This window comes from Manduca sexta, chromosome 1 (assembly GCF_014839805.1).
Source record: "Manduca sexta isolate Smith_Timp_Sample1 chromosome 1, JHU_Msex_v1.0, whole genome shotgun sequence".
NCBI lineage: Eukaryota > Metazoa > Arthropoda > Insecta > Lepidoptera > Sphingidae > Manduca > Manduca sexta.
This window is the reverse complement of record NC_051115.1, coordinates 1,176,600-1,199,751: the sequence shown is the minus strand read 5'-3', so window position 1 is coordinate 1,199,751 and position 23,152 is coordinate 1,176,600. Positions and strand designations below refer to the sequence as shown.

Genomic DNA, 23,152 nt, shown 5'->3' with positions numbered 1-23,152 from the left:
CGCGTTCTGTTTTTACTGACCCAGAGGACGATATAACTCTGGCAATCCGCCTTAAGCACGAGCAAATCAAAAAGCTCAAACACTGCACACAACCACAGCTAATAAATGCTAAATTAATCTCATGTTTCTGCTGCTAACTGGTCCAGCCTTTTCAATTTTTCCCCCACATAAAATTATTCTCCTTGCCGCCACCCTCCATAATTACTATTTACTACCAAGGTTTTTATTAAAACACAGTCATTCTCCCAAATATTTTATTTTTAAAAAAATATCCATTCCCCAACAGATGTCACGATGTGTCATCCCACACCAAAATTTAATTTCCACGATAACAGATGGCGCTATTTTCAACTCGGCTCAACTAACTCTACGCTCTTCCTTTGCGGGTATATTTTGTGTACCCTCTTCCTGTGAGTGTATAGAGAGGCGCTCTGTCGGAACGTACAGCCGCAAATCTCGCACGATAGAGGGCGCTCGCCTGTGTGGATGAATTCATGCTCGCGGAGGCCTTTTTTGTCCTGTGAGAAAAAATAAATTTAAATATAATAAATAAAACCTGGTGCCCTTGTTATTATGTTAACATATTTGTTCGTCCTCTTTCTACACTAATTGGAGTAGGCTCTACAAAAGTAAATCATTTTGAATTATTTATATCTCTCATCCAAATCCAAGTATCGATTTCTGTGATCACTTTTAACAAATATATCTACAAACTTGACTTCAGCAGAAAGTGTTAAACGAATCATGGGTGTCCATTACTAGTTACTAAACTCAAATATAAATCGAAACGTAGGTGTCTATTACTGGTGACTTGACTAAACTCACTCTAAAAGCCTTCCCGCACTGTTGACATATCTTATCCCGCGGACTCTCTTTGATGTCGTGATGCGCGCGTCTCACGTGCCGAGTGATACAGCGGCGCGTAGCTAATGCCTGCAACATGACATTATTGATTCCTCCCGAGGGAATTCTTGTGCGCCTGGTCTCAACTCCGAATGCACGCCCGCACTGGGGAGACATTTGTCGCGGCCCTAGGCAAACAGTTAAGTGTGTAGACCTCATGGTTGTCGACACATTGAGGTCTATGAGGGCTCACATCTCCCATCCTCTCCCTTCTGCCCATCCTAATATAGTTCCTTCTCCTCCCACCACACTTCCTTCCCAGCTATCTCTTCCTTATTCCCCTAGGAACTGCCAAAGTTGCTAAGCCAGGGGATCACCTGTACACCGTTCGCAGGGTATCCCTAGTGATAATAACGGTGGCTCCCAAAAAAAAAAAAATATTTGTTGAATTACTTTGAGTAGTTTTCTATGCCCACATAAAAAAATAAACATATCCCTTTCTTTTCCCAGCCCTGTATTATATACTGTCCACTATTGCTGCTACATATAATAACAATTATGACAGGTCGATGTCTGTACATTATAGTTATTGCAGAGCAACCGGCAACATATTTTCTTTGATATTTTATAGGCGCTTGGCAAGTCATGATAAATTTTGATTTTATAACTGTATTTATGTACTATGACGCCATATTAGCTGCTAGTGTTATCGTGGGCGTATCACGTTTTTTTAGGGTGGGTAAGGGAGATGCCAATTTATATAATATACATTATCAGCCCTGTATTATATACTGTCCCACTGCTAGGTACGAGGTTCCTCTACTACTTAGGTTTTACCCTTTAGTCCGCACTCCGCAACCGTGGCCTAATGCGGGTTGGCGGACTTTACATACCTTCGAAATTCCAATGTAGCATTCTTAGGTATTCATATCTCAGGATGGCGAGCGCAGTGGAATACCAATCAATACTTTGTAATTCAAGGTGTTGGTGTTTCTACTGTTTATGGGCGGTCGTATCGCTTACCAACAGGCGAACGGCAAGCTGATATCGTCATTCAAAGCAATAAAAAAAATAGATTTTACTTATGTTTCAGTATAGTAAATTATTTAAAGTTTATACTCAAAGAATTTGCAGAAGTAGGGGCGGGCACAGCTGCTACCCTTGCTCCACCATCCTATACCCAGGAGTGTAAACATACAGACATGTAAACAAACCAGCCCCAGCTGGTTACTTCGGTTTGTACCTTTGTTTTATTATAAATTTTATCCCTAATTTAGAATGTCGATAGTTATATAAGTCATTTTAATACTTGTTTAGAAATAATAATTATTATTCTTATGCTTTGTTTTGACGTATCATAAGTGCAACTTTGTTCGCCTACGTGATAAATAAAGTATTTTATTTTTTTATTTTATTCATACCTTCCCGCATACAGGACACTTGTGCTGCGTCTTCCCAAGGTGTTGGTAGTTCACGTGGTCTCTCAGTTCTCCCTTAGACCTGTATCCTTTGTCGCACATTGAGCATTTGTACCTACAAATAAATATAAATTCTAAAACCACTAACGTCTTATATTGCATAATGAAAAAAATCATTATGGTAATTCAAAATGTAATTTATATATAAAGTATCACGTCTCTATCCTATAGGGGTAGACAGACTATGGATTGCCATTTTGCACGATTCTGGCATACTTCGCTTCCTCCACCTTCATCAATCTTTTCATTCCCGCCGGTTCAGGGTACTTTTGACCTGGCACTTACTTAAAATGTCAGATATTAGACATTCGAAGGTTCGGTTCGGTCAACCCCTACCGGCCCTTCCATCCACATTCGCCTTATATATCCTCTTTGTCAGTCTCCTATCATCCTCTCCAAATGCCCAAACCATCTTAGTATGTAATTTCAGATCTCAAAATATATTTAATGCAGTTGTTAGAATTCAAATAAAATGTGTGTAGTTACATAACCAACTTTGTTTAAGTAATAATTAAATATTCTCATATACTTTGACTTATCATAAGCGTAACTATGTTTGCCTACGTGATGAATAAAGCACATTTTTTTTTGTTATAAAATAAACAGTATTGTAAATGTGTTAATAACTAAAAGCTCCAAACAATGGTAACAAAACTGATACTAATATTTTCTGCTGGTAGGATATATTTTATATCCGGCCGGATAGGGACCACCGCACACAAGGTGTTATAACCCGCCATAGTGGCCCACGTAAGTGTCGCGTTCCGGGATCAGCCTGTGTTTATCCGTTTCTAACAGGCCGGCATAATTGTTTCGACTGTCGAGGGGTAATCATCTCTCATCAGTTGACAGTCTATTGGACCACACTCCACTTACCATCAGGTACAGTGATCGTATAAAACTAATACTAACATTACAATATTAAACTACTAATCTATGCATAAAAACACCTGAAACCTATTAATATAATAATAAAAACATCAATTATTTAGTCATAAAATAACTCACTTCAAAACATCCTGCGACGCATGCGCCTGACTGTACTTCAAATGGTTCTCGTACGACGCTCTGCTAATATAGCTCTTGTTACATTCCACACAAGTTATAGTTTCCCTTGCCGAGTGTATCCTCGCATGTGTCCTTACTAAGTCGATCCTGATCATTTTATGGCAGATGGTACACTCTTCCCTAGGGAGAGGGCCTTGATGCAGTCTGGAATAAGATTATGAAGTCTGGTTGGTCATTCGCAAAAAAAAATCTAGCTACGCGTATTAACTTTGACTTTTCGGATGACCAACACCTCAGTCGCCCCCGTGATCACGAAGGGTGCAAAGTTCCAAGTCAAGTCAAATGAATCCCTATTTCCCTTGGGCACGCCATCACGCGTGAACGGCTGGACCGAGTTCACTATTTTTTTTTGTTGTGTTTGTAATTGTCAGGAGAAGGTTCTTATGAAAGAAAAAAATCAAAAAATTGCGCGGAAAATTAGAAAACTTAACGAAAATATTAATTGTATATAACTGTCAACTGTTTTGAAATAACTGTCAGCGATCGACAGAATGCGCTGCAAATTCATAGTTAAGACGGGACAACGTCTGTCGGGTCAGCTAGTAATAATATAGAAACCGCGATGAAATCCGTAAAATAATTTTATTTCAATGTCGAGTGTTAAAATTAGCACTACAGCAATGCAGAATAACACAAGCAGCAGGGCCGTAGCTAGGGGGGGCATTGTGGGGCAATGCCCTGCCTTAAAATACTACCTTATTAATCAACTAAATTATTCATAACTACTCTATCAAAATACTGACTGCCTCGGTGGCGTAGTTGTATTGCACGTCCGGTACAATAGCGCTCTGAGGTCCTGGGTTCGAATCCCGGGTCGGGCAAAGTGATATTTGGGTTTTTCTGCTCGGTATCAGCCCGGAGTCTGGAATTTGTGCCCGATATGGCGATAGGCTCGCCCCCTATCACATCATGGGACGGAACATACTTGGCGAAAAGTGGGTGCCCTAGTTGCGCCTCTGCATACCCCTTCGGGGATAAAATGCGTGATGTTATGTATGTATGTACTCTATCAAAATCTATGGAGCAGCGGGTTTGTTATTTCATGTTTTGGAAGTTGGTCCCATAGTAAGATTTAAGGTAATTTTCTTAGAATCTGTATTACCCTAACAAGTAATCATTAACCTGACTCATTCAGGTTCACAAGTCAAGAAAGCCAAAAATCGATAGAGTCCACATCAGATTTAGTAACATTATTACTTCCGCCCTAGCTGTAACCACAGTTGCCCTACCTTAAATTCAAGTCTAGCTACGGCCCTGACAAGCGGTGTATTTTATGTATAAAACTCACCTTTCATGCTTCATAAGGTTATCTTTGAACGGGTAGCGTTTCCCGCAAACGCTACAAGAAAATCCTTCGCTATGGTGCCTTCTTATGTGCTTATATCTTACGTTTTTATTGCTGAAAAATGTAAATAATATATAAAGAAACACTTAGTAAAATTACTATGTTACATTGACTGCTAAAACCATGAACTATCGACCATTGTGGCGACAACGCGAAGTGTGTTTGAATTTTTTTTTTTAATTTTTGTTTCAACACTTCTCTTGTGTAATAACCACACGGCCATTGAGCCCATAAACACACACTTATTACATGAGCCACAATCATCGTGTTTGAAGAAATATGAACGCAACGTTAATTCTAATGAAATTTATTGTGACTGCATAGTTTTTCTTCTTAAAACAAAATACTGTCTTTCATGCTTTAAGTTTCAACTCGTGTAATTCATAATACAAAAGAACTCATACATGATAATTCAGTATTTTGTAGGTGTTAATAATATCAGATCTTTATATACTGTCCCACTGCTAGGCGAGGGCTTCAACTACTTAGAGGGTTGCTCACTGTTACGCGCAGGCAGCGCATAAACACTAGTTGAGAATAGCGCCATCTGTTATTCAACAACGGAACTATGCGTATGAGTTTTAAACTGTAAGACTACAGTATAGATCTCTCGTGTGCGAGTCTGAGTGGGTAGATACCTCAGCAATGTTTTTTTCTTTCGTAAAGCTACATTGTGAAAAAGTACTTTTGCATGGTACAATTGTATTGCATACACGAACGAAACCGATCTGAAGTTCCGGGTTCGACCAGGCAATGATAGTGTATCTCCTTCTCTCTCTCTCACACACTCTCTGTTTGTGTATATAAAAAAGTACCCACCATCCTATTCCATTACTCTCTACAATAAAAAACTTACTCAAAATATTTATCGCAGTCCGGGCATTTGAAGCCTTTAGAAGTCTTTTTGTCCGTCAATATTCTTTTTGTGCGCGGTTTTGAGATTTGAGTCTTCGCTTGAGGTGTCTTTTGTCTCTGAAACTGTTTTACTTTTTACTATATTATCTCGTCTATCATCATCATCATCATCATCAGCCAGCTGTCCACTGCTGTAGGACATATTATAAAACAAAGTTCCCTTTTCTGTCTGTCTGTATGTTATTGATTTTCTCAAAATCTACTGAACGGATTTTTATGAAATTTGGTATGGAGATAGTTTAAGACCCTGGGAAGGTTATAGGCTACTTTCTATCTCGGAAAACCCTTTCACGCGGGCGGAGCCGTGAGCAAAAGTTAGTAAATAAAAGTAACAAATATTAATGTAAAGTTTCAATCCAAATCCGTTCCGTTCTTTTTTCGTGAAAGAGAAAAAGAGACAAACTTTCGCATTAATTTTAATATTAGTAGGATGGCTCATTAACCATTAAAGGTTCGACTATTATATAGACAATTTCATACCTTTGCCCAAACACTCTTCACAGCGTGCCCAGTCCTTAAATGTTTGACCATATCGCTGAGAACATAGCAACTATAATCGCAAAACTGACAGTTACACTTCTGGTAGTGACTTTGTCTATGGTCCGACAGAGCAGCCGTTATGACGTAAGAATGACATATATCGCACCGCGAGTGGTTTGGTTTCTGTAAAATAATACATTTTTGGGTTCGAACAAAAAGAACACAGTGGTTGTGTACATACATTTATACATCCTCAAACAATAATATTCAAGGCGTCGCCAAAAGGGCCAAGGGGTGCAGGGAGTGGCAGCTGCCCCCCCCCCCCTCCCCCTTCTAGAGATTATAAAAAGTTGCCATATGTAAAGTAACGAAAGTCAAGTCTCAGACTGGACTTGCTTGTTCGCTCATTCCCGTACGTCGAAACTCAAATGAATTCATCAATTTCGTTACTAATATTCCGTACGCTCAATTATCCTTTGCTCTGTTATTGTTAAAGCGGGAGATTGGGAGTGGGGGTGGAAAATATGCTCTCGACTTTACTTACAATACATACTTTTCTCATTCTACATCTCAAATTGCCCCCCCCCCCCCCCCTGGGCTATCGGCTGGCGACGTTCTTGCTATACATACCTTTGCATGAAACACATTATTATGTCTATCAAACTCTGCCAAAATTTCAAATCCTTCCAAACATCCCTCACATTTATATTTAGCTTCGACATAAGAATCAACTAAACGTCTTCTCTGCCTCCATTGTATCATTTCATCTTCATTAATTTTCATAATTGTAAAATATTTATCTGTCATTTTCTTTTTTACCTTTCTTGTTTTTATCTTCTTTTCTTTTACATCTTTTATCTGTTTGATATTATTTGGTTCTGTGAATAAAAGAAAATATTTACTTTAAGATGAAAATTAATAAATTATCCCAATTGCTGTATCACAGTTGATTTTGAAAGTGAGCCAATCAAATTAGTCAATGATAAGCTTGAGCAAGAGGGTAGTTTCCTGTTTGATTTAGTTTATTATTTTATATGTAACAGTAAAAATTATTAATAAGAAATTCTTCTGTGAAATCACCATGAAAATTGGTTGAAAAATAAAGCAGTTATTCATACATATTTGAAATAGCTGTGAGAAAAAGTGGGGGTGCAGTGGAGATATCGCGCTGTCCTTTTCTCACTCACGCAGCATTAAGACCGGTGGCAATGGTTGACGTCAAATTTGACTATTACTGTAATTTGACAGCTTTCCTTTCCACCAAATTTAAAAGCATTATAACTTATTTATTATTGCGTGGATTTTGAAAACACATTTTCCCATAGATTTTGGATGAAATAAATTTTTGATAATTGTATTAAAAAATACCCTATTGTGATTGGTCGATTTTCACGCTATATCTGAAGATACTGAATTATAAAAGGTATTATTCTTTACTTAATTAATTTAATATCATGGATGTACAAAATATAACTAGTTCATCATCTCGGGCCGTCCGCCATATTAGATTTAAGTTGTTTTCTTATGTTTACGCGAATGTTAGACATTGATTTTTCTATTGCATTGAATGTCAATTTGTAACTCAAGGTGTTGGATGATGTTTCTACTGTTCATGGGGGGTCGTATCGCTTACCAGGCGAACGGCAAGCTCGTCTCGTCATTCAAAAGAAATGTTAAATAAAAGCTTGTTGCAATAGACTTTGTATCAAGCCTGTTAAGGTTGCTTTCAAATGGCTGCCCACAGCCACTTAGAAGTTGATAGACAATAAAAAGATTATCTGGTATGCCCAGCATAGTCTTTTAACCCTTACCTAAAACCTCCAGCTTAGCCTGCTGATAGCTGTGAAGGTCAGACAGAGGTACGTCATCTAAATCCACATCTAGGTCTAAATCAGGGCCGCAGTCTACGAAGGAGTCTGTGTCTTTTGGCTCAGATTTTACAGTTTCAAATGGTAATGTCGGGATATAATGCGATGTTAGAGTTGATAAACACTGCATTGACTTTGCCTGTAATGGGAAATTATCAGTTTTGAATCAATCTGTGTATTACTTAATGGATATAGAGATCTAATTATATTGACTGCCTCAGTGGCGTAGTTGTAATGCGTACGCGTTAAGAGTACGTCTACGGCGCTGAGGGCCTGGGCACGAGTCCCGCGTCGGGCCAAAAATAATTGTGACTAGGTTTTTCATCTTAAAAATTACTCAGCTGCTGCTCCCCATCCTGTAGCTCTCTGTAGGTCTTACTCCAAATCTCTCTCCAGTCATGACGACTTGCCATCTCACCGGACTATGAGAGTAAATGAACAGTAAGTGCGCCTGTATATTGCACACACTTAATAATCATTATATCACTGTAATACTACTTATGTAGAATTCATGGCAAATAGTATTGATTGTGCCTGTACTTTATACATCATACTGTATAACTAATTTGTAATATATCATTGTATATATTGCAAAATAAATAAAATAAAAAAGAATTACATCTGTCCGTCCCTCCACAATAGCCGTGAGCTTCTTCAGTGCAACACAAGCTTGGCTTCGGAACCTGCTGATCCGTCTCATGATTGCTTTGCATTCAAAACATATGAATAGAGTTGCTGTGTCCTTGTAGAAGCCTTCCTAAAGCATGAAAAAGTGAAATAAAATTGTAAGCTTTGAGCTTTAAGGGTATGGGAAGGACCTGTATTTTTCAGACAAAAACTAACCCCCTTATTCATAGACGTTATTTATCTAAGCTCTATCTTTGCTGCGATAACAAGTCTGTTTCTAACTGCTGATGGCATGGCAGCCTTCGCAGTGCGTAGACATAGGGCTGTAGTGATTGGCTAATATTAAGATACATTTTTATTGGCTGTCAGATAAATAAAGCTGGACAAACAGGAAACTGTCAAATAAACAAAGCTGAGAAACAGGCTTGTTATCACAGCATTGCCCCATCCTTAGATAAATAACGTCTATGAATAAGAGGGTAAATTTGTTTATTTTTATTAAGTTTTTTAAGCATACCTATGTATAGCATTGATGCATTGAAAGACTGTACCTTTTTAATATTGAAATTAATAAACAGGAAATCAAGATATTGAAAAATACTTTATATTTCTGTATCATTATTTTAAATTTGAATTATTTACCTTTTAATAAATTAGTAGGCAAAGGTGTTATAACTCAGACAGCTTTTTGAGCTAATAAAAAAAAATTAAAACTAGTAACTTACTCTATATGCCTCATCATCTGAAGACAATAATAAATACAAATTATTGACCCCGTCGTCAACCCGGCAAAGTAAGAACAACTTGCGATTTACACTCAAACAAGTGCAGCAAAGCTTCTTCAGCATCAGCTCTGGGCAATCCTCCTCCATCGTATTCATTTATAATATTTTGATAAAACGTCGTAATGCCGCAAAAATAATATTTCATACACAATAAATATTTTTTTAAATAAGTAATGGCAAATGATCATACAATTCCAGTTTCCTTTCAATTATTATGGAAAATATTCGTTACTTGGTACAGAATACTTGTTCTTATGCTTCAATATTTATTGCCTTTTCGGGAAACTTGAATGTTTTGGACTGGCTCTGACAGTGTCAAATTGACAAGTTCATTTTCCTTTTGCGTTTTATTATTCCATTTGGCACTAAAAACATTTGACACAACACACGTCGTATATTATTTTTATAATCCTCTCTTAATGGCCGTTCTTCATTGAGGTTCGTAACACGTAACCTGATAGCGGGTTACCCTCAGAAAGCTTTTTGTTGCCGACCTTTGTCAGTCTAACAAACGTAAGACAAGTAAAAAAAAAATATTCTAATTCTCTTTTACGGGGGGACGAATTACGCATCAAATAGCGAAACGTCCCCCCCCCCCCCACACACATACAATAAGCAACATTTTTTTTGTAATTAATAAGAAAAAAATCTTTTACCGCATAACAAATAAAACACAAGTATTCTTAATAATTTTATTCCACTATCCTATAACAGTAGTGGCGTGCCGCTTCCGATGCGTGTAGAGCGCGGCGCGGTGCGCGAAGGCGGCGCCGCAGCGCGCGCAGCCGTGCGGCCGCTCGCCCGTGTGCGAGCGCACGTGCGTGCGCAGGTACGACGCAGACTGCACATACAGACGAAATATTACCAACACATGGGTACAGATTATGGATCATTTCATCGACGAAAACGTAACACATACGAATAAAATATTACAAACACATAGGTTCATAGAAATTTTCATCCACGAAGACGCGCCCCACTACTTTTTGTAATGGCTTACAGTGTGCGTGGGCAGTATGATCTCGGTGATGAAGAAAGATGAAAGACGCAATTCATTTCGCAAATTATACAAAATTATAATGTCGTGACCCAGAAACAATATACTACTTCCATGGCCTTTAGCAGATTTGATAACTGTTTATGATTATATAAAAATTTATTAATAGTAGTCTACATTGACATTTTGAGATACACTTAAACCTCTACTGTAACCAAATATAGACTAACATGAGTAAATAAGAACAGCACACTCACAGTGAAACCTTTGCCACAGTAATCGCAGATCTTGTCTCTGGGCAGTTGTTTGTTCTCGTGCACAAACTCTATGTGCCGTCTCAGAGACCTAGACGTTCTTAACACCTGCAAAAAATGGTATTAGTACCAGCTTATCAGTAAAAAATAAGGTGTAGATGCTAGAAAATCAAACTATCGTTTTGAGTCGGACGTAACGTCACATACTCCACGCTAACCTGTGTTGCCACCACTAATTATTTATTTATTTTTGCTAATTCTACATAATTTTTTACTGTTTATTTAACTAATAGTATGTAATAAAATATATGCATAATTTTACATTACTATTAACAATGCATAAAAAATAAAAAAAAAAACACAAATGGCAAACATTGTTCTGTGGCCGTAGAAGAGGCCCGTGATGCAGTGGGACAGTATATAATACAGAGCTGATATTAGGTAAGTCTATATGAGGCATAAAATAATGCATGTGTGCGTATGGAACACTTTCAGTTGATTTTTTAAAGTATGGCGTATCTACACTTTTTTTTAATGCTTTGAATGACGAGACGAGCTTGCCGTTCACCCGACGGTAATACGACCGCTCGTAAACAGTAGAAACACCAACACATTGTATTACAAAGTATTGTTTGGTATTCCACTGCGCTCGCCATCCTAAGAAATGAAATGTTAATTATTTCCAGTAGTTACACTGACTACAATGTTCAAACCGGAACACAACAGTGACTACACACTGCTGTGGAAATAGCCATTGCGGTGGTACCTACCCAAGCGGACGCCCAGATATGAGACCTACCACCAGTAATTGACTTTATGCTATTCAAAGTAGTTACACTGGCTACATTGTACCTAAAGCTGGCACACAACAGTGACTACACACTGCTGCTTGACATAAACATTGTGGCGCTGCCTACCCAGGCGGACTCTCACATATGAGACCTACCACCAGTAATTGAATATCATTGACTTTAGGCGAGGTTACACGTTACCTTACTGCACTGTATACATTTGTAATTGGCCATTTTGAGATGCGCCCACTCAATGTGGTATTTCAAATTGCCCTTTGTCACGAATCTTGCGCCGCATTCGTCACACATATACCTGATGGAAATAATGTTAGATATTATGATTTTTATGCGCAAGTCTTTTTTTATACGGTTGGTTATATATTAATATAAGTTTCGTGGCATGACATAACAAAATCTTCAGTATTAAAAGAAAACATTAATTATAAATAAAATTCTTAATAATGTTCTATATCTGATTATACATATAAAGTATTTGTAAAAGTGCAACATGTGACGTCACACCAAGGGTATCCCGCAAATGTGACCACGTGTGACAAGGACGGGTAGAGGGGTTATAAAAATCAAGAAATTCCTATAACGTAATTTATGGATGACCCATAATTATGCTTGGACGGGAGGTAAAATAAAAAAATCATGAAATTCGTGTGACGTAATTTATGGATGACTCCTTATGATACCTATATGGAGAGAAAAACAATCATGAAATTCGTGTGACGTAATTTATGGATAGCCCCTTTATTTCATCTAGACGGTGGGAAAGATAAAAAAATCATGTGACGCAGTGGCGAAAGGTGAAATTTTCCGAAAGGGAACCCGACACTACATATAGCTACTAATGCATAAATGCGGTCTGCCTGTCGGGGAAGGGAAGCCGGCAGGAGTCGAGTTATGTAAACTCTTCGCCACTGGTGTGACGTAATTTGTGGATGGCCCTTATGTTACCAGGCCTTTTCTCACTTTTTTTTGAGGACACACTAATCCTCTAAAGTTGTATTTCCATCATTTTTTAACTCCCTCTCCCTGCTGTCCTTTTAATGCCAATTTATTCAATAATTTCGAATCTTCCGCGTGTCCCCACAAAAATCCCTGGAGTTCAACAACAACGAGAACAAGCTTACTTCTTATCCACATGGCTAGAGTGGTGTCTCAAGTGTCGCGCGAGTGTCTGCTCCGTCCTGAAGTGTCGCCGACACTTGTCGCAGTACGCGGTACAGTCTCCGCTGTGTGCTGACTGCATGTGAACGGACAGTCCGGACCTCTGCTTGTATTGTTTATCGCATTTCTCGCATTTAAACACGCTTGATTTGTTGTGGACTGTACTGGAAATATATGCAGATTATTACCTGAAACTCAGTTCGGATTTCGGCCCGGAAGAGGGACATGTGAAGCCATCTTCTCAGTGCGTCAACTTGTAGAGAAGAGCAGAGAACAATATCGGCCAATGTACTTGTGCTTTGTGGATCTTGAAAAGGCTTTCGATAGCGTTCCTCGTGAAGCATTGTGGATCATTATGACCAAGTTGGGCTGTCCCGATAAGTTTGTGAGACTGTTACGGCTACTGCATGATGATATGGCTTGCTGCGTGACAGTTAATGATGAGCAGTCGGAGTTTTTCTCTGTCACCTGCGGTGTTAAACAGGGCTGCGTTTTGGCGCCTACCTTGTTTTCACTATACTTCGCCGTTGTGGTTCGTGAAGCCATTCAGCAGCTGTCTGAAGGAATCCGCATTCGCTTCCGTATGGATGGTGGCCTTTTTAACTTGTCCAGACTTAGATCTAGGACCAAAGTCTCTGTTGCCACTATAGCAGAAATTATGTACGCTGATGACCTGTGTTTCGTGACTGAAACGCCCATGGGCCTTCAAAGACTTATGGATAGCCTGGATAGTGCATGTACTAGGTTCGGTCTTAAAATAAGCATTAAGAAAACCGAAGTCATGGTCGTTAATGCCTCAGGTAACCCGCAACCTGGTATATGTATCGGTGGAAATAGTTTGGATTGTGTTGAAAAATTCAAATACCTTGGTAGCACTATAACATCCAAATGCGACCTAGATGCTGAAATAAACAGTAGGATAGGAGCTGCTGCTGCGGCTTACGGTAGATTACGCGCAAAAGTTTTTCGTTCGCACGATCTGAAACTTTCTACCAAAATTAATGTCTATAGGCTGATAGTGCTGCCTAATCTCCTGTACTCTTCAGAGACATGGATCCTCTATCGCAAACACATTCGCACACTTGACAGATTTCACCTTAAATGTCTCCGAGATATTATGAACATCCGGTGGTCTGACCGTGTCAGGAATACAAGTATCCTAAGATGTGCGAACATCGGGGGCATTGAGGAGTATCTAATGAAGCGGCAGCTGCGCTGGTGTGGGCATGTGTCGCGGATGTCTGAGGGAGAGTGGCGAAGCGCATCTTCTTTTCAGAACTCCAGAAAGGAAAGCGTAAAAGCGGTGGTCAGTATTTGAGATATAAGGATGTTCTGAAAAGACATATGAAGAGATGCAATATAGAGCCCTCTGAATGGGAGGCGCTAGCAGGGCGACGTACCGAATGGAGACGCCTCATACAACTACAGGTGGACGCCTTCGAAACTGAGCGTCGTAAGGAAATTGATAAGAAGCGTGACCAGCTAAAGATCCGTCCATCGGTGTCCATTAATTATAATTACGTCGGCGGGTTATTGACGTGCCCAAATTGCGCTCGTACTTTCGTTAATAAAATTGGCTATACAAGTCACGTAAGAGCACATCGAAGGGCCGAAGCGCGACTAGAAGATGCCCAGTCTTAGCTCAAGTTAAATATACCTGTCCAGTTTCTACAGTCGCCGTGGCCGAAACCGGCTAGGAAGACATCATATGCAGATGGGGAGTTATTTAAAATTGTATATAGGCTTACAGTGAATGTACTACAAAAGCGAAGCAAAAGGTACAATAAACAAAAAAAAATAGAAAAAAAGAAAGAGTAAGCGTACATCAAAACCCAAAACATAAATCACAAGCAAAATGTAAAAAAAAAAATATAAAAAAAAAGAAAGAGTACGTGTACACCAAAACCTAAACCAAAGGGTACAAAAAATAGAAAAAAAGAAGGGGTAACTGATTTGATAACGCATATTAGCCTTAGATCTTACTAGATAAATTAATATGTAGGAGTACACATCAGCTGGTAGACTACTCTCATAATAAAACTTGCATCCAACTTACTTGATATGTAGCCTGAGCTGTGTTCCCTTCATGTACAATTTGCCGCAATAAGTACATGGTACTTGGTTGTGCCTCGCTTGGTGGTATCTATAGCTACGATGTGACCTAGAGAGGGTAGATAGAGTGCTATACTTTGCTGAACTGAGACTGCTGGTGGTAGGATATATTTTATATCCGCCCGAATAGCGACCACCGTACACAAGGTGTTAGGGTAGACAGAGTGCTATACATGCTGAACTGAAAAGCCTGGTTGTGGTAGGATATATTTTATATCCACCCAGATAGCGACCGTACACAAGGTGTTAAAACCCGCCATAGTGGCCCACGTGTCGCGTTCCGGGATTAGCCTGTGTATAACCGGTTCTTACAGGCCGGCATAATTCTGGGGTGCTAGGTCAGGAAACCTCCACGTGGTGCACCCTGGGCAACGGCGCGTCGATCAGACCGATCAGGCTGACTTGCGCGCCGGCGAATATCCTGACAACGAGGTGGTTGGCGGTCGTCATCTGTTGCGGCGATCGTCGTCTCGTTTAGTGGACGATTGGTTCGGAGGGCCCATCTCGGGCGGCTCCCGGTTCCGTCCCGGGGGTGTCGACGGGCTCGGTGTGCGCTCACCCGCCCCGAGCAGGCAGTGGGGGGGACTCTCTCTCCCATTGTCCCCGTCGCAGATCGTAATCTGGTGTGGAGGTCTGTGGATATGTCTCGCGCTCCCGCTGGACCGAGGGTCTTGGCTTAACCGCCCGGACCGCGAGGAAGAAAACCTCTATAAAAAATCACCCCGAATCCCAAGCGGCGGCGCACCGCGAGGGATGCATGGCCGATGGGTAGTTCGGTCTCGAGTGCGACCCCCGCCAGAGTCCCGGCCGACACTCTGTGCGGGTTACGCTAGGCTTACCCAGGTACAGGGGGGCTCTGCCTGGGAGGACCACCCTGTCCCACATACTCGTGGGACTCAACATGGATTCTGGAAACTTTAAAAAACCCCAACTTAACGTGACGAGATTGCCGACCCCGGTTCCGTCCGGGGAGGCGGAGGTCGGCCGGCGAAAGCCCAACGACGGAGACGTAGTGGAGGAGTTTAGGGGCGAGAAGCCCATAGAGGAGAGTGGCCCGAACACCTGGGGCCACGGAAGTCGATAGTGACTCGAGTGGGAGTGTGTCTTCCGTCCGGAGCAGGAGGCTCTGGAGGAGACATTCCCGCTCCATCGACAGTTGTTCGCTCAATTTCACCAGCGACACTGACGAGCCGGCGCCCAAGACGCAAACAACCGCCGGTCGAGGGAGAGGGCGTCCTCCCTCGGTCGGAAAATACGTCGGCCTCAAACAGGCGCAGCGCGAGCGTGACAAGCTCAAGCGCGAGGAGGCGCGCCTCAAGGCGGAGAAGGAGCTGGAGGACCGGCTTAAATTTGTTAGGTCGCCAATGCCTCGGCGAGTAGATATAGATGAGGACCGTCCCGTCACGAAGGAGGATCTGGAGCAGTGCGGGAATGTGGTGCACGCCATTGCCCTGAAGTCGGGCAATCTCAAGGGGACGTCCCAAAAAGCATTGAACTGGGTGACCAACAAAATCACCCAGTACATCGCGCAACCGGAGTCCGAAATCATTGCCCGCCTGGAGGGTGAGGCGAAAAAGTGGCGGGAAAACAGCGCCCGCCTAGACGAGAGCCTGAAGCGACTGCAGGAAGAAAACACCGCCCTGCGTCGCAGACTGGAGGATTTGGAGGCATCCAGCAATAAGACCTCCACAGAAGAAATGCTGGAAATGATCGAGGCTAGAGTGCAGGCCAGAGTAGAGTCGGCCCTGATGGGGCCGGCGCAGCGGCCTTCTCTGGCCCACGAAAAGAAAGGATCAGCAGGAGACATACAACTTCCTGTATCAGGGGGATTAGTAGGAGGTCTCCCCGACGAAGTCGAAGAAAGAGAGAAGGGGGAGGGGGAAGAGGACAGTCCAACCCTCTCCCCCTAACTCCGCCCCAGCAACCGGAGGAATCAGTGCGCCACCGCAGCCCATTGCAGGCCCCTCAACGGCGCCAGATATTATAATGGCACCGCCCGCCGCTCACCAAAAGAAGGCGCAAACAAAGAAGGCGGCACCAGCGTCGAAGTTAGCTAGGAAGAAGAAGGGCTCGGTAGTACAACTCAGTGCGGAGCCTCGCCCATTGCCACCGGCCCCCACCTCTATGGAGACGCCATGGGTCGTTGTGGCCAGCAGGAAGGCCAAGAAGGGGAAACCTGCAGTGCCGCCGAAAACAGCGCAGGCGAAACAACAGGCGCGACGTACCGAGCCCAAAGTGCGGCCACCACGCTCCGCGGCGGTTGTTATCTCCCTGACGCCGGCGGCAGTGGCCAAAGGAGCTATCTTATAAGCAGGTCCTGACGGATGCTCAGACGAGGGTGGACCTCACCGGCCTCGATATATCCAGGCTGAGGCCAAAGTTCGCGGCCACGGGCGCCCCTATGTATGAGGTGCCCGGGGCCAACTCGGAAAGAACAGAGCCGACTCCCTCGCCGCAAGGCTGAGGGAGTGCTTTGAGGGGTCGGAAGACATCAGAATCTCCCGGCCCACGAAGACCGTGGAACTGCGGCTAAGTGAGCTCGATTATACGGCCACTCCCGAGACAGTCGCAGCGGCCCTCGCCAAGGCCGGTGAGTGTTCCGCCGAACAAATTAAGGTCGGACAAATCCGCCCCGACCGTTCTGGGGTAGGAACGGTCTGGGTAAAGCTGCCCATAAAAGCGGCTCAAAAAGTGAAGGGGGCGGGCCGAATATTGATCGGTTGGACCGCGGCTCGAGTGACTGTCCTCGAGTCGCGGCCCCTGCGGTGCTTCCGATGCCTGGAAAGCGGGCACGTTAGGGAGCGCTGCGATTGCGCAGTGGACCGCAGCGAGTCTTGTGTTATCGCTGCGGTCAGGCGGGCCACAAAAGCCCGAGAGTGCAAGGCCCCGGCGAACTGCGCAGTCTGCGCTGCTGCCGGCAGGCCACTCAGAGCACCGGCTCGGGGGGGAAGGCATGTTCTGCCCCTCCCGACGCAACCGGCGCCGCCCCCAAGGAAGGAATGCCGCTGCGGCTGAGGTTCTGTCCCAGCCGCAGGCGGCGAGCCCACCGCACCCAGTGCAAGCAATGGCCGAGATGGAAGTGGAGGAGATCGCCCATCAGTAATGGACTACAAGTTCCTCCAGGCGAACATAAACCACTGCGCCCGCGCCCAGGACCTGCTGTCCCAAAGCCTGGCGCAGTGGTCGGTGCACGTGGCCGTGGTCGCCGAGCCGTATTTTGTCCCGCCCCGTGATAACTGGGCAGGGGACATCGACGGGTCGGTGGCCATCATCACCCAGGATGCCGCTGGCTCCCCGCCCTTCGCAAAAGTCGAGAAGGGCCTGGGATGCGTCGCGGCTCTGTTGGGGAACTTGTGGATAGTAGGAGTTTATTTCTCCCCCAACAGACCCCTGGCCGAGTTTGAATCTTTCCTCGTTCGGCTGGGGGCCCTGGTTGAGCAGGGCCAACCTCACCCGGCGATCGTCGCTGGCGACTTCAACGCGAAGTCCGCGGTCTGGGGTTCGCCGGCGACCAACGCTCGCGGTAAGGTCCTGGAGGAATGGGCGATTTCCGTCGGCCTGGCCGTTCTGAACAGGGGGTCGGTGGACACGTGCGTGCGGCACAACGGCGGGTCCATAGTGGATCTGTCGTTTGGGAGTCCCGCCGTCGCACGTCGTGTCCAGGGTTGGAGAGTCCTCGTGGGCGTGGAGACGCTGTCGGACCATCGTTATATTAGGTTCGACGTCTCCGCGCCCCCGAGTATCCGGCCCAATAGTGTTGGTGGACCGAGTGCCCCTCGACAGGACGGCCCGCGGTGGGCGTTAAGGCGCCTCGACAAGGAGGCCCTAGAGCTGGCCGCTCTGGCAGTGTCCTGGCTCCCCGAGCCGGAGGGTCCGGTTCGGGTCGAGCAGGAGGCGGAGTGGTTCGGGGTGGCAATGTCGGATGTTTGCGACGCCGCCATGCCCCGGGCGCTCCGTCGTCCTCCGCGGCGGGAGGTGTACTGGTGGTCGGCGGAGCTAGCGCGCTTACGCGCGTCTTGCGTGTCTGCGCGCCGCCGATTCGCCAGGCATCGCCGCCGCCGTATTCGTAGTAGTGACCATGAAGACCAGGAGCGGCAGCTCTACGGCCTCTACAAGGAGGCGAAGAGAGCGCTGCGGGTGGCCATTCATAAGGCCAAGGTCGCGGCACGTAGGGAGTTTCTGGAGACTCTCAACGCGGACCCGTGGGGGCGCCCATACAAACTAGTGATGAAGAAACTTCGTTCGGCGGCGCCCCCACTGTCGGAGAGTCTCAGGCCGGATCTTTTGGCCAATGTAGTCGCGACCTTGTTTCCGGCCACGGAGGATACCACTCCTCCACCGATGGCGCCACCGGAAGTGGCGTCTTCGTCGTTAGAATCTTCGGCAAGGGATATTCCGGAGGTTTCGCCCGCGGAAATGCGGGCGGCAGTGTTTCGGTTGCGGGGCAAGAACACCGCCCCGGGGCTCGACGGCATCCCCGGGAAAGCCTGGGTGCTAGCCCTCGAGCACCTGGGGCCGCGGCTCCGCAAGCTTTTCTCCGCCTGTATGGTGCAGGGCGTCTTCCCGGCGCGCTGGAAAACCGGGAAGCTCGTCCTGCTGAAGAAGGAGGGGCGACCCGCAGAGTCGCCGTCGGCCTACCGACCCATCGTGTTGCTCGACGAGGTCGCCAAACTCTTCGAGCGCATTATCCATGCTCGCCTCGTCGAGCACCTCGAGAGGGTTGGTCCCAACCTGGCCGACAGTCAGTTCGGATTTCGGTGTGGACGCTCTACCGTTCACGCGATTCTGCGGGTTAAGTCGCAGGCGGAGGAAGCAGTGGCCAGGGGCAAAGTCGTTATTGCTATTTCTTTAGACATATCAAATGCGTTCAATTCGCTCCCCTGGCCATGCATCAACGAGGCACTGCGGTACCACGTGGTGCCGCCCTATCTCAGGCGTCTGGTGCACGCGTACCTTTCTGACAGGTACGTGGTGTACCCGGGCGCCGATGGGTGGCACCGAAGAGCGATGTCGTGCGGTGTCCCACAGGGGTCGGTTCTAGGCCCTCTCTTGTGGAACATCGGATACGACTGGGTGCTCCGTGGTGCCAATCTCCGGGGCGTCGCCGTGACGTGTTATGCGGATGATACGCTGGTCACGGCGACGTCCAAGACCTTCCAGGAAGCCGCGATCCTGGCGGCGGTGGGCACCGGCAATGTAGTGAGTCGAATCGGACGGCTAGGTTTGAAGGTGGCCCTCGAGAAGACCGAGGCCATTTGCTTTCATGGGCCTCGGAGAGGAGCCGCCAGCCGGTGCCCACATCGTAGTGGAGGGGTGCCGATTCCCATCGACAAAAATATGAAATATCTGGGTTTAATCTTGGATAGCCGGTGGGCATTCCGCGCCCACTTTGAGAAGTTGAAGACAAAATTGTCCAGGGCGGCGGGCGCTCTTTCCAGCCTGCTGCCCAACCTGGAAGGTCCTGGTACCCCTTGCCGAAGGTTGTACCACGGGGTCGTGCGGTCCATGGCACTGTACGGCAGCCCGGTCTGGGCTGACGCCCTGGGGCGGCGTTCTGTCGCCCTCCTGCGGGGCCCGCAGCGGGTCGTTGCGCAGCGGGCCATACGGGCGTACCGCACGGTCTCGTACGAGGCGGCTTGTGTTTTGGCCGGATTCCTGCCCTGGGATCTGGACGCCAAATCTCTCTCCGACACTTTTCACTGGAGGGAGGAGGCGTTCAGGAACGGGCAGCGTCCGGCCCCGAAGGAGGTGGAGGCCAAAAGGGCCTCCTTACGGCGAGCCGCCGTGGAGGAGTGGCGTCTCAGGCTGGAGGCCCCCACAGCGGGGCTTCGGGCCGTCGCGGCAGTGCGTCCTGTCTTTGCACAGTGGCTAGACAGGCGCCACGGCGCGGCGACATTGCTCGCCTGACACAGGTGCTCACCGGGCATGGGTGCTTCGGAGAGTACCTGTGTCAGATAGTAGGAACAGAGGAAAGCGCCGTGTGTCACCATTGTGACAACTGCCCGCGGGATACGGCCCAACATACGTTGGAGTCCTGCCCAGCCTGGGACGATGAGCGCAGCGCTCTCGTTTCAGTCGTCGGAGGAGACCTCTCGCTGCCGGCCGTGGTCGCTTCCATGGTCGGCAGCCCGGAGGCCTGGCGTGCGGTGGCCCACTTCTGCGAGGTGGTCGCGCCGGGTGGACGACTGACCAGCGTCTCCCGCCCTGTGGAATGGGGGCGTTTGGAGAATTCCACCACGGTATCCCCTGCCTGTCGTAAGAGGCGATTAATAGGGGCCACGAAGGGGTCGTCGGCGGGCAGCAGGGGCTGTCCGCCCTAGTGCATTTCTGTGCATATTTGCACATTTGTCGGTTGACCCCCGGGATGGACGGCAGTGTGTAGTTGGCCTCACGCTGCCGTAGATGCCGAGGGCGTCCTTCGGTGCGCGGGGGCTTCTGAGCCCCCCCCCATAGGAGACGGGCCGCAAGGCGGCACCGCGCAGGGGCGGCTGCGGTCGCAGACTAGACACTTCAACGTCAGAGGAAGCCCGCAGCCGTCCCTAATGCGCCGAAGAGGGTCACCGCGGAGTTTTAGCTGGTAGGCCGTGCATAGGTTAAATTGTATATAGGGTTAGGGACTCGGCCCGGCGGTCGCCCGAAGGTCACCATCAAATCAGGGCGCCTCAACGCCGGGCCGTAAGGCACGGTTACCCCAGCATAACCGCTCAGTCGCCCCCCACGAAGGCTGGGCGGTAGTAATAAGGCACTTTCTCCGCGAAAAAAAAAAAAAGGCCGGCATAATTCTGTGATCTGTCAAGGGGTAATCATCTCTCGTCAGTCGACATTCTATTAGTCCCCACTCCACATACCATCAGGTACAGTGGGGTCAATAGGGGACCGGACAGGTATTACCAAAAAATCTGAAATTCAGTTTAAAGTAAAGTTTGTAATATTAAAAATATTATCTCATATTTGTTTTTGTAAAAGAGTTGTGATTTGTATTTTTAAATCAATAAATAAAATACAATAATTATAGTATTTTTAGTCTATTCTTTACGGCAAATGAAACACCAATCACGGCGCATGACGTCACACGTGGGTAAAATGTAAACAAACAGACGTCATCTGGATGTCATACCGCGTTGTGTTATTTTAATGCTTTAAATGTGTTTTTTGTCACAGAACTGCTCTAATAATTAATATTAATTTATACGGGACGTTGTTACTATCTTCCAGCTTAACGTTTACAGATTGTTTAATCGTTAATCATAATGGACCGCAAAAAATATTGTTGGTGCGTCGTACCTGAATGTAATAATACTTCTATATCTTTACCAAACAAATTATTTATTGATGTACCACGAAAAACAGATATACTAATAAAGTGGTTGCAGTTAGCAAGACGAACCTACGACGGAATGTCTGCAGACTCACCGATTTAGTTCTGTGAGGATCACTTTGATGTAAGTAAATAAAAAATAGTGTTTCGGTTTAAAATAAATCGATGAATATTTCAATTAATTAAATCATTTGTACACCCAGGGAGGTTATGGTTATGAGATGTATTTATTTATGTTTTAGCTGCCACATGATATGGAATAGAATATTTATTTATATAGAATTCTGGTTGTTACACAGTAACCTGAGATTAACACGGTCTATGCAGTGTTGCCAAATCATAATTTCTCTTTACCCCAGGATTATTTGGAATTTAAAATTTTACCCTTAAACCAATCATAAATAATTCGGTACTTTTTTTCTATATCGTTATCTATGCAGACGCCACTTCTTTCTTCACTTCCACTTCAATAATTATTAATTTAATTATCTCATTTTATTAGGAACAACTAGCTGTACACGAAAATTGTATTGGATAAAAAATTATACTTAATTGTTTCATGGCCTACAATTTTTGTAGGAAACATCTTTCTCTAAGCTCAATATTTATTACAATACCGTGAAACAATAGCTTTAATACCTTAACTCGTAGAATTACCCCAAAAATAACCATAAAAATACCCTGCTGATTCAGTTTTACCCTAAATCTAGGGTAAATATTCCTAATCTGGCATTATTGAATCACTGTTTAAATGACAAGACTTGTCAAGTTGCTTTATCCACGTATGACGTCACACGAGACGAAATGACATAATGTAGCGTTTGCGCGGGAATTATAGCTATTTAACATTTAGGCATGGTTTTATGTACTTTTTAAGCTTTATTTGTGCAAAATACTATTTTTCTTGGCTATTTATATCCACAATGATCAATTTAAAACACCTTCTGAAAATTTGTCCGGTCCCCTATTGGCCGTGCACATATAAGAAAAGAAAATGTGGTATAAATTTTGTTTTTATGTTAGCCATAATACACAAAGTTGACAAATAAATGCATCATGTATTATCCGATAATTCTAGTAAATACTCACTGCGTC

At 45.1% G+C, this 23,152-nt stretch overlaps 2 protein-coding genes across 5 annotated transcripts in view; both read right to left on the bottom strand.

Annotated features, from left to right (window-relative positions):
* Positions 1-240: 240 nt before the first annotated feature.
* Positions 241-9,790, bottom strand: LOC115449764 (zinc finger protein 225). The gene is made up of 11 exons (XM_037447740.1): positions 9,350-9,790; positions 8,617-8,754; positions 7,941-8,136; positions 6,760-7,007; positions 6,130-6,312; positions 5,591-5,712; positions 4,678-4,788; positions 3,330-3,533; positions 2,265-2,376; positions 826-933; positions 241-518 (listed from the first exon to the last, which is right to left on the bottom strand). Exons 1-11 carry the CDS (start codon positions 9,503-9,505, stop codon positions 348-350), a joined length of 1,749 nt encoding a protein of 582 aa, XP_037303637.1. The 5' UTR covers positions 9,506-9,790; the 3' UTR covers positions 241-347.
* Positions 9,791-10,087: 297 nt separating this feature from the next.
* LOC115449765 (zinc finger protein OZF-like) overlaps positions 10,088-23,152 on the bottom strand; it is a 16,401-nt gene continuing 3,336 nt past the window's right edge. Inside the window, exons 6-11 of one of the 4 annotated variants that reach the window (XM_037443408.1) lie at positions 23,147-23,152; positions 14,684-14,788; positions 12,591-12,791; positions 11,653-11,764; positions 10,664-10,768; positions 10,088-10,250 (exon numbers count right to left, since the gene is read on the bottom strand). The exon at positions 23,147-23,152 is cut by the window's right edge and continues 123 nt beyond it. In XM_037443408.1, the coding sequence (XP_037299305.1) occupies positions 10,110-10,250; positions 10,664-10,768; positions 11,653-11,764; positions 12,591-12,791; positions 14,684-14,788; positions 23,147-23,152 (670 nt within the window). In that variant the 3' untranslated portion in view covers positions 10,088-10,109. The remainder of the gene's footprint in view (positions 10,251-10,663; positions 10,769-11,652; positions 11,765-12,590; positions 12,792-14,683; positions 14,789-23,146) is intronic. The other 3 variants (XM_037443460.1, XM_037443498.1, XM_037443530.1) reach the window with 3 other exon arrangements.

Excerpts from the sequence above, each read along its gene's own strand:
- LOC115449764 (XM_037447740.1), bottom strand. The coding sequence starts at position 9,505 with ATGAATACGATGGAGGAGGATTGCCCAGAGCTGATGCTGAAGAAGCTT. Across the intron at positions 8,755-9,349 it reads CAGATGATGAGGCATATAGA|GAAGGCTTCTACAAGGACAC; the intron begins GTAAGTTACTAG and ends TTCATGCTTTAG. Across the intron at positions 2,377-3,329 it reads GCGTCGCAGGATGTTTTGAA|GTACAAATGCTCAATGTGCG; the intron begins GTGAGTTATTTT and ends ATTTATTTGTAG.